Below are 24,323 nucleotides of genomic sequence, written 5' to 3'. Positions count from 1 at the left end.
AGCAGTGAAAAGTACCTTTCAAAACCTTGTTTCCATTATTTGACTAGACTGCTGGAGGAGGAGGTGCAACAGTTAGTCTCACAAAGTTGCTGTGTGGACCATGGAAGATTGGAGGCCCCTTGCAGTTTCTACTTTTTCTTCAAATTTACATACGATAACTCTCTCAAAGAGAAGGTGTCTCCATAAAAGAAAGGGGATGGAAGCAGGCTTGCCCTGAGCTTCACGACAGTAGGCCATCAAGAGGATGCACTGTCATCAAGCTTTACATATATAAACTGGAGAGAGGTTATACAGGCAAACAAGCTTTATAGATGAGACCATGATTTCCACTCATTGATCAAATGCCAAGTCTACGATGAAAAGGGAGACCCATAATCCATCTTTGTTGTTCTCTCTTTGTTGTTTAGACAAGGGCTTGACAAAAGAGAGGGAAACGATGGATGCTACAGTGAAATGTAGGCCATGGGCCAACAGATCAATGTGGAAAGTAACAGATACACTAGGTCAGAGAGGGCAGGAATACCTTGGAAGGGCCAAGGTACTTTGGTCTGTAAGAGAACAAAGAAAGAATAAGACTGAACTTTGATTGCTGTTGAGGTTCCTGGGTCCTGTTCCCATTAAACACATGCATATTACTCCCCTCTAGGAATCTGTATTTCTTATGGCAATGAACAGACAATATGCAAATAGTATAAACAAAGAAGTATTAAGCACCTGTTTCTGCTATACATAACTACTAGCATTGTTAAGCATTTGAATACATATACTACAGGCTAACAGAGACAGAGCCTCAAGCCAGCCATTTTTCTTTTTCAGGCTTCAGGACAGTTACTACCTGTTCCTGATCACTTTATCAGCATCAGTTTCATTATTGCTTCACATCAACTTTCTTTTTAAATCAAAGTGGCATACATGCCAGTGAAGTACTAGTGAATGATGCACCATTTTTATTAAACACAACCTTACAACTTGCATAAGAGTAGGTAAGTTTCTGGCAGACGACTTCCCTTTTCCAATCTCAGCTCTCACTCTGCACTGCCACTCCATGCAAAGAGCTAACTCAGTAGCCTTGTCAAAAGAGAAAAGGGGGAAACGAAAGCAGAGTTTGAGAATGGAAAAGAAGTGTGTGCTGAAAAAGCCAGACTCATCAATAAAAATGCATCTCCCTCCATGATGAAGTGGATCTACTAACCACTTCCTTAGACAAAGCAGGTTCACCTGCTAAAACCATATTAAGACTACCTGTTGGATAAATTAGTTATAGCAAAGGGGCAGAAGATAATTTCTTGTCAGCTACAGAAAATTCAGCACAGTTAAAATGCAATCAGTACATTTCCTTTCAAATATAGCACTGGTTCCTTAAGAGATTAGATATACCCTATATGTAGAGTTCTCTACCTTGTAATTCACCCTGCTGGCTATGACTTGAGCTGACTGACAGCAGGAAAAATACTAGTCTAGGCTCTACAGTTTCTAAAAACACTTATGAATTAATAGACAAATATTTTTACTTATTTCAGGCAAATCTACCCCTTCTGCTGCTATCATTCTGGACACTAAATTTTACCTAGAGATCAACTACTTGAGAATTGCACAAGGATTTTTATTAAGGAGTAATATTTGGCACAATACTGTAGGAATCCTCTTTTTTCCCCCCACACATTCCCATTATTTTCATTCACCCAAGCAGAAAAATTCCTTAGCTCGCTCTGCTCAATTTCATCCGTGTTCAGGCATAGCAGCACCAACAGTTTGATTAAATTCTTAAGACCTAGTGACTGCTGCAGCAGGACAGGGCTAGCATGTAAGCGGCACAGACATGGCCATTTCCCTATGCTTCCAAGAACATTTTACAGGGACACAGAAAGTAGAAACTGGTATTATTAAAAGGTTGCATACCTATAATTAGCTTTGTGGATGGGTGGGAAACAGAAATGGTATATCTGGACTTTAGTAAGGCTTTTGATAGTGTCTCACAGGACCTTCTCAAAGAAAGAAGGGGAATATAGCCAAGAGATGAAGCTATCATAAGGTGAGTACATAAATGGTTGGAAAACCATTCCCAGAGAGTAGTTATCAGTGGCTCTCAGTCAAGCTGGAAGGGCATATTGAGCGGGGTCCCATGGGGATTGGTCCTGGGTCTGATTCTGTTTAGTACCTTGATAAATGATTTAGATAATGGCAGAGAAAGTACACTTATAAAGTTTGCAAAAGATACTAAGCTAGGAGGGGTTGCAAGTGCTTTGGATGATAGGAATAAAATTCAAAATGATCTGGACAAACTGGAGAAATGGTCTGAAGTAAACAGGATGAAATTTAATAAGGACAAATGCAAAGTACTCCACTTAGGAAGGAACAATCAGTTGCACACATACAAAATGGGAAATGACTGCCTAGGAAGGAGTACTGCGGAAAGGGATCTGGGGGTCATAGAGGATCACAACCTAAACATGAGTCAATACTGTAACATGATGCTTTCGTTTTTTGCAATCATTCTGGAGTGTATTAACAGAAATGTCTTAAGCAAGACTCAAGTAGTAATTCTTCCACTCTGCACTGATAAGGCCTCAATTGGAGTATTGCGTCCCATTCTGGGCATCACATTTCAGGAAAAACGTGGACAAATTTGAGAAAGTCCAGAGGAGAACAACAATGATTAAATGGCTAGAAAACATGACCTATGAGGTTTCAGAGTAACAGCCGTGTTAGTCTGTATTCGCAAAAAGAAAAGGAGTACTTGTGGCACCTTAGAGACTAACCAATTTATTTGAGCATGAGCTTTCATGAGCTACAGCTCACTTCATAGGATGCATGCATCACTTCATCGGATGCTGTAGCTCACGAAAGCTCATGCTCAAATAAATTGGTTAGTCTCTAAGGTGCCACAAGTACTCCTTTTCTTTTGACCTATGAGGAAAGATTGAGAAAAACAAACAAACAAAAACAGGGGGTTGTTTAGTCTGGAAAAGAGAAGACTGAGCAGGGAACACGATAACAACTTTCAAGTACATAATTGGTCGTTACAAGGAGAAAGAAAAAATTGTTCTTCTTAACCTCTGAGGACCGGACGAGAAGAAATGGGCCTAAATTGCAGCAAGGGCAGTTTAGGTTGGCCATTAGGAAAAACTTCATAAACAATTGCATAGGGAGGCTGTGGAATCTCATCATGGGAGGGTTTTAAGAATAGGCTAGACAAACACCTGTCAGGAACGGCCTAGCGCAGGGTCACTACCCCCCCACATTTGCTTTCCATTTAGCAACAGTTTCTAGGAGGTTTTCAAACTGTGGGGCACACCCCCATAGTGGAGCATGGAGGAATATTCGGAGGCAGGGGAGCAGCCACACCAGGTGTCTCAGGCCAGCCCTGCGCAGCAGGGCTCAGGGAGGGAACACCCTCTGCACCCCATGACTCACCTCAGCAGGCCACCCAGCCTGTTTGGGTTGGGGGGAGGGCACAACCACAAATTGTAACTCAAAGGGGGGCTCAGTTCAAATATTTTGGTTATGTCCCCACCTCACCCCCACCCCCACCCCAGACAGGCTGGGTGGCCCACTGCAGTGAGTCGGGGGGGGGGGGGGAAGTGGCGAGCCCCATGGTGTTGCTGCTTGCCTACCTGAACATTCCTCCACGCCCCCATGGGAAGACGCACCCCACCACTTGAAAACCTCTGTACTAAATAAAATGTGTTGTCCGCCATTACAGGATTTTTCTTGCGTACCCCCTGATGAGAGCTCACAAACCAATAGGGGTACACATACCCCAGTCTGAAAACCACTGGTCTAGTTATTACATGGTCTTGCCTTGAGTGCAGGGGACTGGATTAGATGACCTATTGAGGTCCCTTCCAGCCCTAGACTTCTATGATTCTATTAGAGCAAAATAACCGTGTACCAATAAAACTGTCCAATAAAAGTAACTGATCAGCAATAACAGTTTCAGTATATAAATACAAGATGATTTAGTTGTGAGCATTCACAATAAAGTGTTGCTACTTCAACGTACCACCTTCTTTCATCTGTGCCAAGTCCAAGGAATTCAAAAGCCACAAGGTGGAATGTGACTACTTAAAGAAAAGGAGTACTTGTGGCACCTTAGAGACTAACCAATTTATTTGAGCGTGAGCTTTCGTGAACTACAGCTCACTTCATCGGCTGCATACCGTGGAAACCTCAGCAGACTTTATATATACACACAGAGAATATGAAACAATACCTCCTCCATATTGTTTCATATTCTCTGTGTATATATAAAGTCTGCTGCAGTTTCCACGGTATGCATCCGATGAAGTGAGCTGTAGCTCACGAAAGCTCATGCTCAAATAAATTGGTTAGTCTCTAAGGTGCCACAAGTACTCCTTTTCTTTTTGCGAATACAGACTAACACGGCTGTTACTCTGAAACCTGTGACTACTTAGTCTGCTTGAATATTTCAGTAAAACAAATTAATCTACCATGGCCAGCTATACCTCAAAAAAGCCATAGGGAAACTGTTTATGTCCAAGAGAATAAAGTTAAAATCATCCACACTTTTTACAGAAGGGAAAGCATCATGTGCAGGAAAACTATTTTTTTTTTTTTAATACTCAGAGGTCCTTACCTAAATTTATTTCTAAACAAATTACCCACATGTAAATAAATCACTGGGCAGATTTACACGTGTCAACTCTGACAATTTCGCAAACTCCAAACTTCTTGCCAACATCTAGATATTTTAGCATAAGACTCCCACCCCTCCAAGTTTACAGAGGCTACTGAACAGCTCTTCTGCACAAAGACTTTTCACCACTTCTGCTGTTAGAGACTCCCTTCTTCCAGAATAAACAGGCAAAACAGCCACTGCTTGATGCTTTGCTCTAAATGTGGCTGACACTTGGGCAGCTGGTTATCCAATGCTCAGCTTGCCTCTTGGAGGTAAGGTAAGGTCATCTTCCTAGTTTCTACAGATTTTGGCTAAAACATCCTTACTAATATAGCTCATACCAGAGAAACTCAATGGCTCAACCCCTTGGCTTCCTATTACAGAGCAATAACTTCAAATATATTGGCTTCCAAGATAACACTGACTCTGCTGAACAGAAGCAAATAGCTAATGCAAACACTTAGAACACACTATTGCCTCTTCTGCAAGTGAGTTCATGAACAGCCCGTTTTCCACAGGATGAGCTGCTGCTGGACAGGTTTTCACCTATTTTGCTGAACCAGAAGGGCGTGCACTGAAGGTCTGAACATAGGATGGGAGCCAGGAACTCCCACTGCCTGATTTCCAGCCCCAGTTCTCCTGGAGTTGTGGGTTCTTGGGCAAATCACTTAACCCACCTCCCCAGTTGTAAAATGGGATAGTACCTCTTTCACAATATAGTGAGGCATAATTTATACAGAGCTGTAAAGCATCACACAGAGTCAAGTATTAAATGAGGGGTCAGTATAAGCGAGAAGCACTCATTGAAACACTAACAGGAAAGGCCTCCCAGACCATGTTTTCAAACATAAAATATTTTACTTAGATTTGATTATTGTCAGAGATGTACATTTACATCTTTCATTGTGAAGAATCCCAAAGTGCTTCATCAACTAGATTTCCATCAACCTACACGTAGGAATCCCTTAAATCAATTAAATTAAGCCACTGCTGGGGATGAACATCCTAGCTGTTTAACAGTGCACTGCCATACAATAAAACAGTTCAGGGTAGGGAGCAAATGCCTTGGCTCATTGCAACTATGACAAAATTTTAGGTAGGCGGAGTAGACAGACTGAAAGAGGAGAATCAGTTCTTTAATTTCCACATTAGATGAGGACTGCTGTTTTAAGTCTCATCTGTTAGACATTAACTATAGCAGAACAGCTGCCCTTAAAACTATGCTTGGATATTGGCTCAGCAATAAATTAGAGGGCAGATGGCCACTTGCTGAATCAGATCTTGCTGCACCAGTGTTTTCTTTAGAGATCCATCATCAAAGTATTGACCAGGCCAGACCCTGGCATCTTGAGATCCAGTGAGATAGGAGACCGAAGTAGCGTGAAAACGGTTGGAAGAATAGAATCAGCACTTCTCATGCAGACTTTATTGCTTTCTCCAGCATCTAGTTGTTTTGCTTTGTTAAATAAAGTAATGCCCCAGTTCTCTGTGGTTAGGACAGTCTTGAAGCAATCCCAGGCAAAATTCCTCATCTTGTGCCTTCTACAGGTAGACTGAAATAAACCAGTGAGCTCTCTCTCAAAACATTTATCTTAATGGGTTATGAAACTGCATGCTTCTTAATCAGACACAGTGACACTTTATGTTCACAAATATACAAAACTGCAGATCAGATGGTTACGCAGGAACTGAATTCTGCACAAACAGAATTGTTATTTGGTACCAGCTAGCACAAGAATATAATGAAATCTGATCCCAGCATCAGCTGCTAATGACTCCTGGGTCCCTGACATTGTCCTTCTGCTTACTCATTCCTGAGTCATGATAGCCACCTCCACTTCCTCCTGTAGTCATTTACAAAAACAAGCAGAAAAATATGTTTGTTTTCAAAATAGTAACACTGTCAGTGTCCACTTACTATCTGAATAAAGGGCTGTACAGAGGCTATATGGCACAAAGTATTTCCTAGCATTGATAAATAGGTGCTGCAGGTGGCAAAACGCACTTCAGCAAGACAGGTTGAGTGGCCACACAGGACACCAAGGACTAAATACTCAAAATTTTCCTCTTTGTCCCCAGCCTACAGAAGGAATGAGTGATGGAGGACAGTTCAGTAGTCAAATTCACCCCTACAAGATTCATGAAGCTGTTCTTACACATCTTTCCATTAGTTACTACTGTGAGAATACACTGATGAGATCTCAGAAAACATTTATCCAATATCAGTTCAGCTCCATAATTTCAAACCTTTACAGTGAAATTTGGACAGTTTGCTGTTAGGCCTTCTCCCGTTTCATGATCACATCCGTATTTAACTTGCCTGTGCAGTTTGTTTGGTGTTTTTTTTTTAAACCCACTGTCAATTTTAGGGCATCATAGATTTGAACTCCATGCCTTAAATTTTTCAGTTAAAGACACGTTTACACTAGGAAAACATGTTTAAAAGTTTCCTACTATTGTAACACCGCTTTAGCTGCATCAGTGTTACCACACTGCAAGACTTTTGCTAGACCACTATCTGCCATCAGATTTAACCACTACATGCCTGTCAGATTTTCTTAGTACAGAGGAACCAGCCCTTTTGATCATCAGTTTAAGCAGATCTTTTCCAAGAAAGTCTGATTGTCCTGGTGATTAAAACAATGGTGACAGATGACAATCCATCTATCGTACATCACTGCCAGCATTGCATATACTGATGAAGCTGAACTAGCTTTAGCAACAGTGAAAAAGCTTTAGAAAAAGTTTCCCAAATGCAGAAAGGGCCTAAATCATCAATCCTTACCCAGCAAAACAGGAAGTAACTGCAATGTATGCACACTCAAATGAGGAACTGGAAAGTGTCATGTGAAATCACATGTTTATAAACACTATTCTGAGAACCATCAGTCTCAGGGCAATATATTGCATCATGTCAAACCATTTACAAAAACAAGTCTTGCAAAGTACTACTAAGTATTTACACACAGAACAAATATTTAATAATGAGCTCTTCACTCTAGCAGAGAAAGGTTAACACATTCCAATGGTTGGAAGTTGGGAATAAGACTGGGAAAAAGGCATAAATTGTTAACTGTGAGAGCCATTAACCATTGGAACAATTTACCAAGGGTCATGTTGGATTCTCCATCACACACAATTTTAAAATTAAGATTGGATGTTTTTCTAAAAGATATGATCTATTAATTGTTTTAGGGAAGTTTATGGCCTGTATTATAAAGGACGTTAGACTAGACAATCACAATAGTCTCATCTGACCTTAGAATCCATGAAGCAGCAAAATTTGGTAGTTACATTTACGGCAATTGTGGGTGCTAAACTGACAGGCAAAAACTGTTCTGTACTAAACAGCCACTTGTAAAATATCTGTAAATACCTCTAAATGTGTACTTAACAGAAAAACACTGATAATTATGCTCCTAACTTTGGAGGACACATTTTTGTGTCTTTAAATAATTTTTAAATGGTTTAGTATCATATTTTGTACGAGTCCTATTCTATTTTGAAGGTCTGCCACCCTTTCCACCCCCTAAAAACGAATTTGGATCCTCCACCTACCAAGCTAATACTGAAATAGTTAGAGTAATTTTTAAGGCCCATAATAAAAAATGTTTGCAAACATTTGGAAATCAACTTATGAGAACTAAAGCATAAAATACATGTCTAAATATTTCATCAGGTTACTATTTTCTCTCCTTAAAAAATTAAACTTGTCTCCAGACCTTGACAGCAAAACCTTTACATTGCACAGTTGCCTCCAAACTTGATTCTAGTATCACATCAAAGACAGATTTTATTCCAAACAGTACATATCCATCTACCCTGCTTTCTGGGAAATTCCTAGGTAGGGAGAATCATCTAAAGAGCTCAAAACTACAGAACAAGTTAAATAGCATGTTGTAATATATGTAACAAATGATAACCTAGAAAAACAGAGATTGGGAAAAATCCACACCTTTACTGGAAAGTTACTCATGATTAAGCAGCAGAAGAGAAAATTTCCCTTGCTTCAGTCTACAGTACTAATAAATCACTGTGAAATACCTGCAAGACATAGATGTCTTTGATTTAAAAAAAAAGTCTTTTCCCACTGGTGTTCAAAGGCAGCTACACTTTTAGTGATGATAGTGTAAAAAAAAAACAAACAAACAAAAAAAAACCCCACAACTCTGTGTCTGCCATTATTCATCTGTTATATTTACCTTCATAAAGCATTTTGGGGACAGACAAATTGAAAAATGCCTTACAAGATAAAGTCATATTGAAGCTACTTAACTTGATGGGCTCACAAGGGAGTTATAGGTTTCAGAGTAACAGCCATGTTAGTCTGTCTTCGCAAAAAGAAAAGGAGTACTTGTGGCACCTTAGAGACTAACCAATTTATTTGAGCATGAGCTTTCATGAGCTACAGCTCACTTCATCGGATGCCTACTGTGGAAACTGCAGAAGACATTATATACACACAGAGACCATGAAACAATACCTCCTGCCACCCCACTGTCCTGCTGGTAATAGCTTATCTAAAGTGATCATCAAGTTGGGCCATTTCCAGCACAAATCCAGGTTTTCTCACCCTCCCCCCCCCCCCCAAACTCACTCTCCTGCTGGTAATAGCCCATCCAAAGTGACCACTCTCTTCACAATGTGTATGATAATCAAGGTGGGCCATTTCCAGCACAAATCCAGGCTCTCTCACCCCCCCCCCGGGGTTTTTTGGAGGGGGGTGAGAGAACCTGGATTTGTGCAGGAAATGGCCCACCTTGATTATCATACACATTGTGAAGAGAGTGGTCACTTTGGATGGGCTATTACCAGCAGGAGAGTGAGTTGGGGGGGGGGAGGGTGAGAAAACCTGGATTTGTGCTGGAAATGGCCCAACTTGATGATCACTTTAGATAAGCTATTACCAGCAGGACAGTGGGGTGGCAGGAGGTATTGTTTCATGGTCTCTGTGTGTATATAATGTCTTCTGCAGTTTCCACAGTAGGCATCCGATGAAGTGAGCTGTAGCTCACGAAAGCTCATGCTCAAATAAATTGGTTAGTCTCTAAGGTGCCACAAGTACTCCTTTTCTTTTTAAGGGAGTTATACTAGCTTTGACACAACCCATACACTGGGAATGTTCAATTGTGGGCTATAAGAATGTTTACACAACACCCTTAATATTTACATAATACCTTTCACCCAGAAAAGTCCAAAAGAGCTTCCAATGCCAATGAAGGGGCAGAGCCAAGCTACATACAGTAAACTGCACAACATTCCCATGGGGAGAAAGGAGGTATTTTTGGCACAGACATTTGATAAGCCCCTCTTCTTATGAAAAATTCTCTACTATCCACAGAGACTAGAACTCAATTGTCCAGTGAAGGAACACAGGACAAGGAGTTAAGAAATCAGTTCTACTCTCTGCTAAGCCACTAACTAAAACTATTTACTTAGTCAAGACACATTCTCTTTACACCTGAGATTCACAATCCATGAAGTGGGAATAATATTGCTACTCTCTGTATAATAATTTTACATCTCTAATTGGAGTGCGCAATAGTAGTGCTTTGTATTAATATTACCTCCAGCCTAAGAGGGCCATACAAACAGTATGCCACATGCTATGCAAAGTTAGATTACGCCATACTGTCTGTCAAATATTTCATGTAAAAAGAAATAGAGTACTTGTGGCACCTTAAGACTAACCAATTTATTTGAGCATAAGCTTTCGTGAGTTACAGCTCACTTCATCGGATGCTTCTCACAAAAGCTTATGCTCAAATAAATTTGTTAGTCTCTAAGGTGCCACAAGTACTCCTTTTCTTTTTGCGAATACAGACTAACACGGCTGCTACTCTGAAATACTTCATGTAGTCATTTTCCTCTGCAGTGATGATCCAATGAATTATCCCTTACCCAATCTGAAGAGAATTACTGTGTTGACACAAAATATATCTGCATGAAAGACACTGCTGTTAATAAATTTACTGTATTTACAGCAGCTCTTTCACCTGCCAGGCTCCAGCTGGGCACAATGTTAAACAAGCAACTGTCGGGGGATTATAGAGAGGGGACCCACACAATCCTGAGGGGACCCACACAATCCATCTGAAACACCCATAAAACAAATACAATTCCCCTATGCCAGATACTTCTGGACCTTGAAGGGGATAATACTGGCCTGGATGAACCCCACAACACTGGGTCCCTTACCACATTTATACAAGAGTAATGCTGCTTGGAGATATGGAAAACCTGATCTGGATGGTCAAAAAATCAGCGGCACTGGCAAAGTTAGCCACCACCGCCACAAGCGCCATAAAGACCCTACAGTGGATTAACACAGTCGCTGTAAATTAAAAAGTGAAGTTCTTTGTGTCGTGTTCGGCAGAGGGACAGACTAGATGATCAAATGGTCCCGCTCCTAGCCTTGAAGTGTCTGACTCTGTAGGCGGGTTGCCCATTCCCCCAAACCTGGCTGAACCCAGGCCCAAAGGACCAGTCCCCTCCCCCCCCGTATCCCACACCCGGGCGAGGCGGCGGCCGGGCGGTACCTCACCTGGTCGGCCCCGAAGGGCGTGATGTTGGCTTTGACGGAGCCCACGCTCAAGCCCACCAGCGCCAAGCCGGCGAAGACGGCGGCGGAGCAGCAGCGGGTGGCTCCCCCCCGGGAGCAGGGGGCGAGGGTGGCGTTGGCAGCCGCCGGGGAGGAGCAGTTCTCCCCGCAGGCCAGCGGGATCTCCCCGCAGAGGGCCTGGCGGGTGCCCGGGGCCGCCAGGGCCGGGAAGGCCAGCATGCCCAGCAGGTAGAGCGCCAGGCTCAGCAGGATGGTGCCGAACTTGCCCAGCAGGGCGTCGGCCAGCCAGCCGCCGAAGGGCGAGACCAGGTAGGTGATGCCCATGAAGATCAGCAGGGCCTGGCTGGCCTGGGCGCCCTCCCAGCCGTAGGGGGGCCCGTTGAGGAAAAGCACCAGGTTGGAGGTGAGGCCGTAGAAGGCCACCCGCTCCAGCAGCTCGGCCAGCAGCACGGCGGCGCAGGCCAGGCGCCGGCCCTGGAAGGAGCCCCGGCCCCGCCACCTGCCGCTGCCGCCCCCCAGCAGGGGGCTCCGCTCGCCGGGCTCGGCCCCGCGGCTCCCCTCCATGGGGCGGCCTGTGACAGGCGCCAACGCCGAGCCCCCCCGCCGCTGTCGCAGCCCCCGCTGACCGCGCGCCCGCAGCCAACGCTCCCCCGGCAAAAAAAAAAAAAACTTCTCCTCCCCCGCCCCCTCCTCGGGTCTCTAGCTGAAGGCTCCAGCCCCGCCCGCTCGGCTCACGCTATGCGCGCTGATTGGCTGCTTCGGCTGTCACTCCGCCGTGGCGCTTCCGGGTTCCGCGCGCAGGTGTTGAGCGGGGGCTGCCCCTTAGCCCGGTCCCGCCCAGGGGGTGGAGTGACGTGGCTGGGTGGGGCGTGGCTGAGCGCCTGGCTCACTGAGGGGAGTTATTGCAGGGAGCTTGTGAGCCCTGGGTGGCAGTGTTAAACATCTCCTTCCCTGGGTGGCCTGTCTGTGGGGTAAATTCAGACTGCATGGGCTGCACAGTAGTTACTTTCCACCATCCACTGAGATGGTCCTGATGCTCTTGGGCCTGCATTGCCTTTAGAGGACCGTGAACCGCTGTCTTGTGATTGTGTTTCTGCATATTATTCTACCGACCGGATATTATTTTTTATTACATACTCTAATTTTATTGTATTTATACAGTCCAACAGGTGTGCACAGCACTTTACTGAAAGAGGAAATGATAGATTCAGGACCTTACGTGGTCATTCGACACTCAACAAAACAAGGGATAACAACAAAGAATGGGACAAGGGAATGGAGGGTGGATGGTATAACAGGACAGGATCATGATTTTATGTACATTTTATGTCAAGCAAGTATGTTATGAGTTTCTTTGGAAATAAATTTTGGCCATAAACAATGAAATACCCTGCTGCCTCTCACTCATTTCCAGGAAAACCCACACAGTTTCCGGTTTCAGAGTAACAGCCGTGTTAGTCTGTATTCTCAAAAAGAAAAGGAGTACTTGTGGCACCTTAGAGACTAACCAATTTATTTGAGCATAAGCTTTCGTGAGCTACAGCTCACTTCATCGTATGCATCCGATGAAGTGAGCTGTAGCTCACGAAAGCTTATGCTCAGATAAATTGGTTAGTCTCTAAGGTGCCACAAGTACTCCTTTTCTTTTCACATAGCTTCTATTCTTTTTAGGTTCTTATGCTGCAGCCATCATCGTGGTATATATAGAGTGTAATTCTGGACTACATTTTTAAGTATGTTCCTCTTACATTGACAGCATGCATCCGATGAAGTGAGCTGTAGCTCACGAAAGCTTATGCTCAAATAAATTGGTTAATCTCTAAGGTGCCACAAGTACTCCTTTTCTTTTTGCGAATACAGACTAACATGGCTGTTACTCTGAAACTCAGGCATAATTGTTTTAATTTTCACTTCTTGAAATGGTCACAGCCTGAAACAGATCCTGCCTTCATAGTTTGAAATAGATGGACAAGTTAATCTCCCCTCATGATTTCAACATTGAATTAAAATTAAATTTTCTTGTATAATAAAATATTACTATGAAAATGTGATTTTTGCTCTTGCTGCAGTTCATAGTCAGAAAAAAGAAAACTAAGAAAATAGGAATGACAGACAGGAAAAAATAGAATTCTCAGTGTAAGCTGTCCCATTGTTTATGTAATGTTTTTGCATCACACTGATATTATAAACTGATCAACTGACACCTTCAAAATGATTAATATTTATATTTAGCATTTGGTGGTGTTGTGTAAGCTGTGAAATATAAGTGATTAGGAAGCATAGTTTAGACTTGCCTTTTATTTTCTTCTTCCCACTGTATTTGAGTTTTACCATGTGTCACCAAATCATATGACACCTGAAGAAATTAAGGCCTTGACTTCAGTGGGACTACTCAGGCAGTAAAATTAACCATGCATGTCAGTGTTTGTGGATCAGGGCCTTAAAGTTCCCCTTTTGCCACCTTCGCTTATGCTAATTAGCAGTTGAAGTTAATGGGGCTAATTTTGTGAGTAAGTGCAACTTATCATGAATAAGGACATATAATGGTTCATTGGGACTAGTCACAAAGGCAAACACTATGCTCAGAAGTATGTGTTGTAGGATCAGGCCCTAACGTAAAATGTTTGCTCTGAACAAAATGGAAACAATATTGCACTCTTCCTGTTTTTAATAAAAAGGCAACCACACCCAGGCATCTGGTTGCAAATCAAGATTTTATAATTGTCAGTAAAGGAGTGTAGTTAAGTGTTGCTAATTAAACAGCTGGTCCCAGAAAAGAAAATGCACTTATCTTTAAAGAAGGGCCTTTGTAAATAACATACTGACCCCATGGAAGTGACTCATTAAATATATTTGCTCACTTCAATGTTTAAACTTAATGACAAAGTGCAGCAAGGTTCATACAGACAACTGTGGATGAAGGATCTCATGTTTGTAAATTACTGTGGATGAAGGATATGTTTGTACATTATTGTTGTAAAGTTACCAATAATTTAACAGGAACTGATTAACATTTTAGATTTACATGACTTACCTAATTCTGTCTACTACTATGCACCTCGATGCAACTAGTGTGATTACATTGTCTAACAATTTCTAATGGCATTGCTCAGAGACTACCAAGTAGATAACATTGCTTTGCATTAGGGCACATTTTAATATACACATCCATCACATTCTAGTCCCTGCACAAATTATTTTAGCAGTAGTGAGGTGACATTTTATATTGGCCCATCCACCAACTGTTAAAAACATCTTGCAACACTGAAATAGTCATATTTAATATTAGAGATGCACATTATAAAAATGTTATTGTCTCTTCAGTACTGAGCAATAAGTAGTTATGACAGTCCTACTGAAATTCAAAAGCAGCTTTATCTACTGAAGGTATTGTCTATGAAATATAGTGGCTTCACCAGAGAAATTTTTCATTTTTCTCCAAAGAACATTTTACATTTAAAACTCCTGCATAAGGATATGCTCAGGATGAATGTAGCATCCAGTAAGCTCTTATACCATTGGTGTTGCATAAGAATAATGCTTTTTCCATGGAAAGTGAACATTCTATGAAGGATGTAAGCGTGAGTTTCTCAAAGCAGGGGAGACCTGTCTATGAAGGCTATGAAGACTTTCCAGGAAAGTTTAATCAACACGAGATAAATGGATGGAGGATTGTTTTTCCTTCCTTGCTTGCTTACTTTTGAATTAGGAGTAGGGTTTCCAACTGTCTAATCACACAAACCCAACCACCCTTGCCTGGCCACATCTGAGGCCCTGCCCCGCTCAGTCCATCCACACTCCATCACTCACGCTCCCCCACCCTCACTCACTTTCACCAGGCTGGGGCAACAGGGCGGACTCTGGGAGGGAATTTGGGTGCAGGAGGGGGCTCAGGGCTGGGGCAGGAGGTTGGGGTGCGGGCTATGTACTGGGGTCAAGGGGTTTGCAGTGTGGGAGGGGGCTCCAGGCTGAGCCTGGGGCAGGGGGTTGGGGTACGGGATAGGGTGCAAGCTCTGGGAGGGAGGAGTTTGTGTGCAGGAGGGGGCTCAGGGCTGGAGCAGGGGTGAGGGGTGTGGGGGGGTGAGGGGTGCTGGCTCTGGGAGGGAGTTTGGGTGCAGGAGAGGGCTCAGGACTGGGGCAGGGGGGTTGGGGTGCTGGCTCCGGGATGGGGCTCAGGGCTGGGGCAGAGGGTTGGGGTGCGGGAGGGGATGAGGGGTGCGAGCTCTGGCCAGGCGGTGTTTAGCTCGGGCGGCTCTTGGTCTGCAATGCAGTGGGGCAAAGGCAGGCTCCCTGCCTGCCCTGACCCCACGCCGCTCCCGGAAGTGGCCGGCACATCCCTGCGGCCCCTCGGAGGTGTGGGAGGGGGGCTCCACGTGCTGCCCCTGCCTGCAGTTCCCGGACAATGGGAGCTGCGGAGTTGGCACTTGGGGCAGCGGCAGCATGCGGAGACCTCCTCCCACCCCGCCCAGGGACATGCTGACCGCTTCCGGGAGAGGCACGGGACCAGGGAGCCTGCCTTACGCCCGCTGCGCCAATGGACTTTTAGTGGCCTAAAATCTCCCGGATTGGCTTCAGTAGCCTCCAGGAGATAGAGCCCGATTCTGGGAGACTCCCAGGAAACCGGGAGGGTTGGCAACCCTAATTTAGGAGTCACTCCCCAAAGAGTTAAGCAAACCCTTTGTCTGAATGCCACAAATACATTTTATATCAATATAGATATTTTAAAGACACAGCAATAATTAATGGTACCAGATTTCTAGATTGTTAGCTCTTTGAGGGAGGGTCTGGACAGCACTATGCACTATGTAAGCACTATAATAAATAATAATAATTAATTAATAATAAAATAAGTAGGCCCCCTTTGAATTTGTTTCTATTTCCCTTCTCTGCCATTTTCCCCTCCTTCGTCACTCATCTTTATTTTGATCATTTTCTTGAGTCTGTCTCCTGTTTGAAGCCAGCATCTCTCTTTCAAAAATATTTTCCCACCACCTTCTTTTAAAAATGTTTCTGTCATTGGGAACAGGCACCAATTAACCAATGTGCACTTGCACGGGCCCTCATCTCAGGGGAGGCCCCAGCCAGTGGAAGAAACAAATTGAGTGGCGCTGCAACCCCGTGCACCAGGATACAATGTCAGTCCCTCAAATTTGGCCTGGCTTCCTGTCCATCATGATGGAGGAGGTGCCGGGCCAAACCTGAGTGAGTGGCATTGCAACCTGGTGCTTGGCCCGCCACTTCTACCACAACCATCAAACCATCAGAAGGCTCAACACGTTAAGAACCTCTGTTCTCGGGCACAGGAGGGGGCCAGCACACTGAAGTTTTGCCTAGTGCACCCATTGTCTTGTATATCACGTGTTCTATCTAGTTTAAGGAAGGTGGGGGTGGGAGGCAATTTCAATAGTGCATAGGGTCCTAAAATTCTTTAATCTGGGCCTGATGGGGAATCCAAATCTTTTAATGTAGATCAAGATCCTGACAGAAAAAGCCTGGAAGAACTATGCTCACAGAAGTGCTTGTCTTTTAAGAAAAAGGCCCCACAGCAGGAACTGAAATATCTGTTAATTGACAGTGATAAGGAAGAAGACCCAGCAAAAATGCTTGTAGTAAGAAACCGGCAGCAGTTTGAACATGAACAAAGAGTGTCATATATTTGATTGCAGGAACTAGAAGCTAAGGCAAAAGTGGACAGACTTAAGCTCCAACTCAAAAGAATAAAGGAACAACAGGAACTGTATCATTCTGGAGAGCAAGCTCCTCTCAATAACAAAGATGGGGATAGACTCTATCCAGTGTATAACAATGTTGGTATGTTGTTTGACTCTAAGCAGTTTTCTGTATGTAACCTTTTGCTATGACCAGAAAGAGGGTAACCAAATATACCCCAACACTGCCACCCTTTATGTAAATGCTTTTACTGTGAGCTCAGGTAAAGGTACCCGATAACTTGTGCAGAGAATGTAAAAGTCAATGGTAAAAGCTGTTTAGGACAAATTACAGCTTCTAACATCACCCTTGTCAAAGAGGAAGATTACTTACCAGATCAGAGTGTAAATATTGTAATCCTCTATGAGTTTACTGTAAGTGTGCCTTTAGCCAGAATCCATCTTGAATGGGATGGTGTTAAACATGAAGTTATAGCTGGTGTAAGGAATTTATTGCCTATGGATCTTTTGATTGGGGATGATATTAAGGCTTTGTTCAGTCAAGTTGATAACATAAACCAGTCACAGGAAAGAAATAATCCTAAACCTGTATCTATTGGGGGCAAGGATTTGCCTACGGAGGGTTTCTCCAAATGTTTGTCTGAGAAAGATAGCTGTTTATCTGTACAAAAAGGCAGTGCATATGTGGAAGAAATTTCTGAGTGTCTGTCTGGTATCTCAGAAGTGAATCTGGCATTAGATAAGGCTCAGGGAAATGTTTCTCTAGAGCAGATTAAAGTTGATGGTCAGGTTAAAGCCCTAACTGAGGAAGGAAAGGGTACCGTCTTGGTGAGTGATAGATTGTTGGCTAGTGAAGTTTGTAAAAGTAAGCCTGACCCAGGTAAATGTGATGTGCTTAAAGTAGCTCAGTGTAATGAGACACTATTTGTGGAGAATAGCAGTTTATCTATTGGGAGTGGCAACTTGCCTGGTAAGGAAGCTGTCCCACTTTCCAAATATGTGCCTGAAATCAGCACTGGGTGCTGGGACAAAGGAAAGGATATCTCCAATTGTTTGTCTGTTAAGATTACCAGTGTGTCTGCTGCAAAAGACTGTGTCTCTAGTTCTTTGTTTGTGGAGCAGACAGAAAGTGCTTCTCAGTTTATGCTACTTGAGAATTTGTCAGTTGTCCCAGAGCTGGTTCTGGATATAACTAAAGCCCAGGAAGGAAGTGGTCCTAAATTTGTATCTGCTAGGAATAATGACATCGTAACTGGGTTGCATCCAGTTAATGTCATAAATAAATCCCAGCAACCAAGTGATTCTGGTGCTTCTATTTTGCCTGTTGCTAGTGTGTTGCTGGGTAAAGATATGACAACCTTGTCTGATCAGGGTGGTATCATGGACAGGGCACAAGGGAAGCATAAGGTGATTTGACTATGTTACCCACTGACAGTGTGGAAACTTGGAACAAGGAAGACAATGCTTCTAATCTTTTGACAATGAAGTCTAGCAGGTTACCTGAAAGAGGGTTGTGTAAAAATTCTCCTGATGGGCCAGAGGTTATTCTGGATGTAAGTGAAACTCAGAAAGAGTTGGGAGGTTGTCTGTTGTGCCAAAAAGCTCAGAAGTAATCTGTTGCAGTGCATGATATTGCAGAAGGAAAGGAATTTCTGGGTGAAGTCTTTGAAGTCTGTAACAAGTCAATAGCCGAACCTAGTAGGGGTGAAAAGGAATTGTTTCCATTGACTCTTAATGGGCCATTGTTAATAGTAAACAGTCTCTCTTCTGAGGGTATGTCTATACTACCTGCCAGATTAGTGGGCAGCGATCTATCCAGTGGGGGGTCGATTTATTGCATCTAGTCTAGATGCAATAAATCGACCACCGAGCGCTCTCCCGTCTACTCCTGTACTCCAGCGCCATGAGAGGCGCAGGCAGAGTCGACGGGGGAGCAACAGCAGTCAACTCACCATAGTGAAGACACCGTGGTGAGTAGGTCTAAGTACATTGACTTCAGCTACGTTATTTACATAGCTGAAGTTGCGTAATTTAGATCAATTTCCCCCCCCAGCCCCCCCAGTGTAGACCAGGCCAGAGGAAAGTGGGTTGGTGCCTAATGGCCAAAGTCTTTCAAATGTGTATGAATCCACTCGCCTTGCTTCAGAAAGACCCAGTGTGGATAGCTTTGAGGAGATTTCAGATGAAATATGAAAGATGGAATAAAAATTGTTAGGGAGTTTAAAGAGCCCCATAAGCTTGACCAGCTGTTGGGGAGACAATGGTGTTGGGACAGGAATGTCTCCATGCTGATTCGTTGAGTAAGCAGTCTGTGACTCAGGTACTAAGGAAAGATCAGGTTACTGGTTTTTCAGAGCAGAACAGCCTTATGACTGAACCCACAAGGATGCAGAGGGGAGCAGGCAAACTCTCATCTCTAGATATTTTGGATATGTCTTGTAGTCTCTTAGTGGACTTCCATATGGAAGCAGAGGTTGGTAAAGGAAGGACAAAAGAACCTTGAGTCTAACATGCTAGTGAAAATGGATGGTGTCTCTTTAAGATAGAGTCCAGCCTTGGAATTGGTAACAGTTAAGGATCTGAAAACTAGTAAACAAGCTAGTGTTAATGCAAATTACCTAACTGACTGGGGGGAGAAAAACTTGCCTCATTCATCTCTAAAATACCAAAACCCCAAGGAAGTAGTTAAACTGAAATCCTATGTTAAGGAAAACCCTAAAGTAAAAGAAAAAGCTACAAAGGTTCAAAAGGAATAGGGAACAAGCTAACCTAAAGAATGATTTGTCTAAACAAAATGCTTGGCATGACAAAAATGATTGTGATAGAGCTGATGTTAATATTATTGGTAATAACTGTAACTAACTTGTTGACGATACCAAAAACTGTAAAAATGTACAATGTGCCTAATTTTTTGAAAAAAACCCTTGAATGTGTTAAAAGTGGTGCATAATAGAAACGCTTATGATTATGCTGTTTGGTTCAGTAAGAACACTGGTTTCACAGCTAATGCCTATACACAGTTCTAAAACTTTCCACAGCAGGAAAACCACTACAAACTTAAACTGCTGTGCAAAAGGGGAAACTGAGGTACAACTCCTCACAGCCTTCGTGGCTGAATGCCAAAGTAATTGCTCAATGAAGAACATTAATAGCTATGTTAAGTCAACACATAGACCAAACCCTGGAATCACTAAAGTGTTTCACAAAGTATGGACTAAGTTTCTAACTTGGGCCAAAGCGGGCATCAATAATTTGGCCTTACTAAGAATTCAATGTAAACACAGCTCATATCAATATTGGAAGGTCCTTAAGGTGTATCCAGGAGCTATATTTACTCCCTTCTGCACCAATCTTGCGTTGGGGGGTGTGCCGTTGTCTAATTAAAATATAACCATGCAAATCATTATAGCTACCCTGCTATATAATTGCAACAAATCTTATACAAAATATAACTCATGGCCAGAGAGCATTAAACAGCTTGCAGACTGAATGACCCAAAGCCAACCTTTAAAGACATCTTAGAAATATTAATTAGGGCCATTGCATGCTAAATAGGCTAGAACTTTGAAATGCAAACCTATGTTGTTAGAAGTTAGAGGTAATATTAATTGTATGTATCTTAGATGCTATCCGTGTAATGGGACAATTCCTCTCTGTCTCTATATTAATTCAGAGATCAAAAGGGAATATTAACATTTAGACGAATCTTTGGTGAAGTACTGTCATTGTCTATATGTCTCTTTGAAGTTTGTAAGAGATTGCCTAATGGATACATTGCTGTATGTTAATTTGTGTAACTAATTACTGGTGGTGTTTAGAAAGCAGGTTACATCAAAAGCCTATTATTTACCCAGGACTGTGTGGTCAAGTGGATGCTAGAAAACTGTGTAAAGGACCATTGGGTCCTGATTCTGTCATCTCAGATCTGCTTAAGCTTCATCAGGGGACGTTTGAGTCACAAGACTGAGGTCCCCAGTTATGCTGGTACGCCCTGAATATGATATTTGGACACTGGACTATAACCTATTAATTGAATTCTAAAGGAACTCTTTGCAACTACAAAGCTCACCATCTCTGCTATGAATCTGAACCTCAATGGATTGAACTCATATCTGTATGTATATTGATCTTTTAACCATACTCTCTCTCTTGTTTTTTAATAAATTTTAGATTAGTTAATAAGAATTGGCTGTAGCGTGCATTTGGGTAAGATCTGAAATATTCAATAACCTGGGAGGTAATGTGTCCGATCCTTTGGGATTGGTAGAATCTTTTCTTTTATATGATGAAATAAGATTTTCAGAAATCATCATATTTGACTTAGGTACCTGGATGGAGGCCAGAGGCTGGATCACTTTAAGGGAACTGTGTTGTTTGGACTTCTGAGTAACCAGTAAGGTAATAAAGAAGTTGTTTTATGCTGGCTTGGTAAATCTAAGTATTGGAATACCCATCAGATCATATACATCTGATAGTAGTATGGGCCTCAAGGGTCAAATCTTGTGAGGTGCAAAGCTCCTCCTGAAGTAAAAAAATAAAAAGCTGGTAAGATCCTGGCCCTATTCAAGTGCATGACAAAATTTTCATTGGCTTCAATAGGGCCAGGATTTCACCCTGAATCTTAGCAACGCTTTCTATAATGGGTGAATGATTTCAATTTGATTATTTGACATGAAAGAGAGTTGAGGGTTTTCAGCATGCTGCAGGATTGAGCCCACGGACCTCAGAACGTTGAGATTAACGCAAAGAAATTTGCGAGCAAAGCACAGGCACACCTGTACAAAATGCTTATAACTTCCCTGAATATACTCCATTGATTGGTCTTCATCACCCTGGAAATCTTAATTCTTGAAAATCTAGGATCCATGCGAGCTATTTTATGATCTATTCTGGAACACTATATTTTGAAAGCATTCAAGATTCCATCTCTCTAATTGGGACTTTATTTCCCATGTAAGGATTTCTACATTCTAAGAAACAAGGAATTTACTTTTCCTCCACGTATGACAAAAATGTTGAAGATGAATATTCAGATTTAAATCAAATAAAACTTCTCCAAAACAGTGGTTAGAAAGCCTTTGTTCTTGAGAGGTATAATAATTTTGGCCAGGATTTCTAAGGGCTTGTTTACACTACGGCTTGTGTCGATGAAGTGAGCTGTAGCTCACGAAAGCTCATGCTCAAATAAATTGGTTAGTCTCTAAGGTGCCACAAGTCCTCCTTCTCTTTTTGCGAATACAGACTAACACGGCTGTTACTCTGAAAGATGTAACTTATGTCACTCAGGGGTGTGAAAAAACCACCCCTCTGAGCGATGTAAGTTACATCAACTTAAAGCAGTGTCTACTCCGCACTATGTCAGCGGTAGACACTCGCCTGCTGACATAGCTTCCGCCTCATTGAGGTGGAGTAATTATGTCGATGGGAGAGTGCTCTCCCATCGATGTAGTGCCTCTTCACCAGACATGCTACATTGGAGCCACTGCAGCACAGTAGTGAAGACAAATCCTAAGTCTTTGTCCTAATATTCCTCCCCTAAGGTTCAGAAATTTATTCTGTGGAAAATATTTCTGAAAGAAAGGTGCAGTTTTTACACTTGTGATGGGCTCAAACCAAAATCCCACATCCAAATGCTCTTAATGTTGGGAAAGTTTGGATCTACTAATTTTTTTATTTGGTTTTCGTCTTGATAGATAACACATTCACATTCGAATACTATATCAAAAAATGCAAACACATACAACAGAAATATTATTCCAGAGCACAGTTAGATATGTATTTATGTGGGCTGTTGTTTGACCGATGATTGGTTTCTTTGCACATACAAAACAGAACAATGGGGAAAAAAAGTTAATAAAAGGAAAATATGTAGCCTTTATAAATCACCCCTCGGTTTGATGAACTATTCCTAATGGGATAGTTTGTTCCAAAGAATGGGATATTCTTTGTTAATATGTGCCAATTTGCCACATCACACTCATTTGGAGGGAGCCTCAATTTTAATCCCACCCATTCACATTGGGCAGTCCTGTTTAAGTGTATGCATGTGAGCATATATAGTTAGTGTGGATATGCCAATTTGTGCTAGGCTTAAATAAAAATCCCAGCTCTGAATGCTTCTAATAATGGGAAAGTTTTGGCTCCAATAATGTTTATGCAGTAAGGGTATGAGTGTGTATGGGTGTGTGTCTGTCAGCTGTGTGCATATGTGAGGAAGAAAGCATATGTTTCTCTCTCAGGTTCTAATTCTAATCTCACTAAGGACAGAAAAGCGTTACTGGTAGATCAGGTAAGGGGTGTGACCTTTTTTAAAACCAACATAATTATACCAGTAAAAGCCCTAGCAGTTATATCAGTATAAAGGTAACTTAGGTCAGGTCTATATTGCAAACTTTTGCTGGCATATGTATGTCGGTCAGGGGTGTGATGAGGTTTGAGTTGTGACCCACATAGCTGTGCTAGCAAAAGTCCCTAGTGTAAACACAGGTTCACTCAAGGGGGCTGGAATAAGCTATGCCACTTTTGCCATTAGAAACTGAATCCATATAAGAAGTACTTTGCCAATATGGTATGCCTATATATCTATACCTGCAAAGCCTTCCAAGTGTGGTGTACCTATACTGGTACAGCATTCCTTTGTGCGTAACACTCCCCTCCCCCTTATACTAATATAGCTGGGTCCAAACTAGGGCAGATTGTACCACTTTGACTATGCTGGCAGAGTTAAAAGGTACAACTTTCTAGTGTGGCCAGGGCCTTTGAGTGGTGTCAATCAGGAGTAACTCAATTCAAGTCACCAGTGTAAAAGTGGTGCAAGTGAAGAGAAAGTCTGGCTTTGTGAGACCTGAATCTGCAGGGGGGAGTCTCCCTTTCTCTGACTTTACTGGTGTTAGGGTTCCCTCCCCACTCTGAACTCTGGGGTACAGATGTGGGGACCTGCATGAAAGATCCCCTAAGATTATTTCTACCAGCTTAGGTTAAAAACTTTCCCTGCTGCCACCACTAAGTGAGTTAGACAAAGATTCAGGAAAAGAACCACTCGGAGTACCTGTTTCCCCCAAATATTCCCCCAAGCCCCTTCACCCCCTTTCCTGGGGAGGCTTGAGAATAATCTACCAACCAGATAGGTAAACAAGGTGAGCACAGACCAGATCCTTGGGTTTTTAGGACACTAAAAACCAATCAGATTCTTAAAAAACAGAACTTTATTATAAAGGGAAAAAAAGTAAAAGAAACACCTCTGTAAAATCAGGATGGAAGGTAATTTTACAGGGTAAAAAGATTTAAAACATAGAGGATTCCCCTCTAAGCAAAACTTCAAAGTTACAAAAAACAGGGATAAACCTCCTTCTAAGCACAAGGAAAATTCACAAGCTAAAACAAAAGATACTCAAATGCATTTCCTTTCTATTACTTACTATTTCTGTAAATTTAGATGTATCATTCAGTAGGA

General features: G+C 42.4%; 1 protein-coding gene across 1 annotated transcript in view; it reads right to left on the bottom strand.

Moving 5' to 3' along the window:
• Positions 1 to 11,842, bottom strand: part of SLC15A4 (solute carrier family 15 member 4) — a 49,691-nt gene extending 37,849 nt beyond the window's left edge. Inside the window, exon 1 of the mRNA XM_084649168.1 lies at positions 11,184 to 11,842. Coding sequence (XP_084505294.1) covers positions 11,184 to 11,765 — 582 coding nt within the window. The 5' untranslated portion in view covers positions 11,766 to 11,842. The remainder of the gene's footprint in view (positions 1 to 11,183) is intronic.
• Positions 11,843 to 24,323: the final 12,481 nt, after the last annotated feature.

This window comes from Lepidochelys olivacea (assembly GCF_965140295.1).
Source record: "Lepidochelys olivacea isolate rLepOli2 genome assembly, chromosome: 15".
Classification (NCBI taxonomy): domain Eukaryota; kingdom Metazoa; phylum Chordata; order Testudines; family Cheloniidae; genus Lepidochelys; species Lepidochelys olivacea.
Note: the sequence above shows the minus strand (reverse complement) of the source record. Positions and strands in the feature narration are given on the sequence as shown.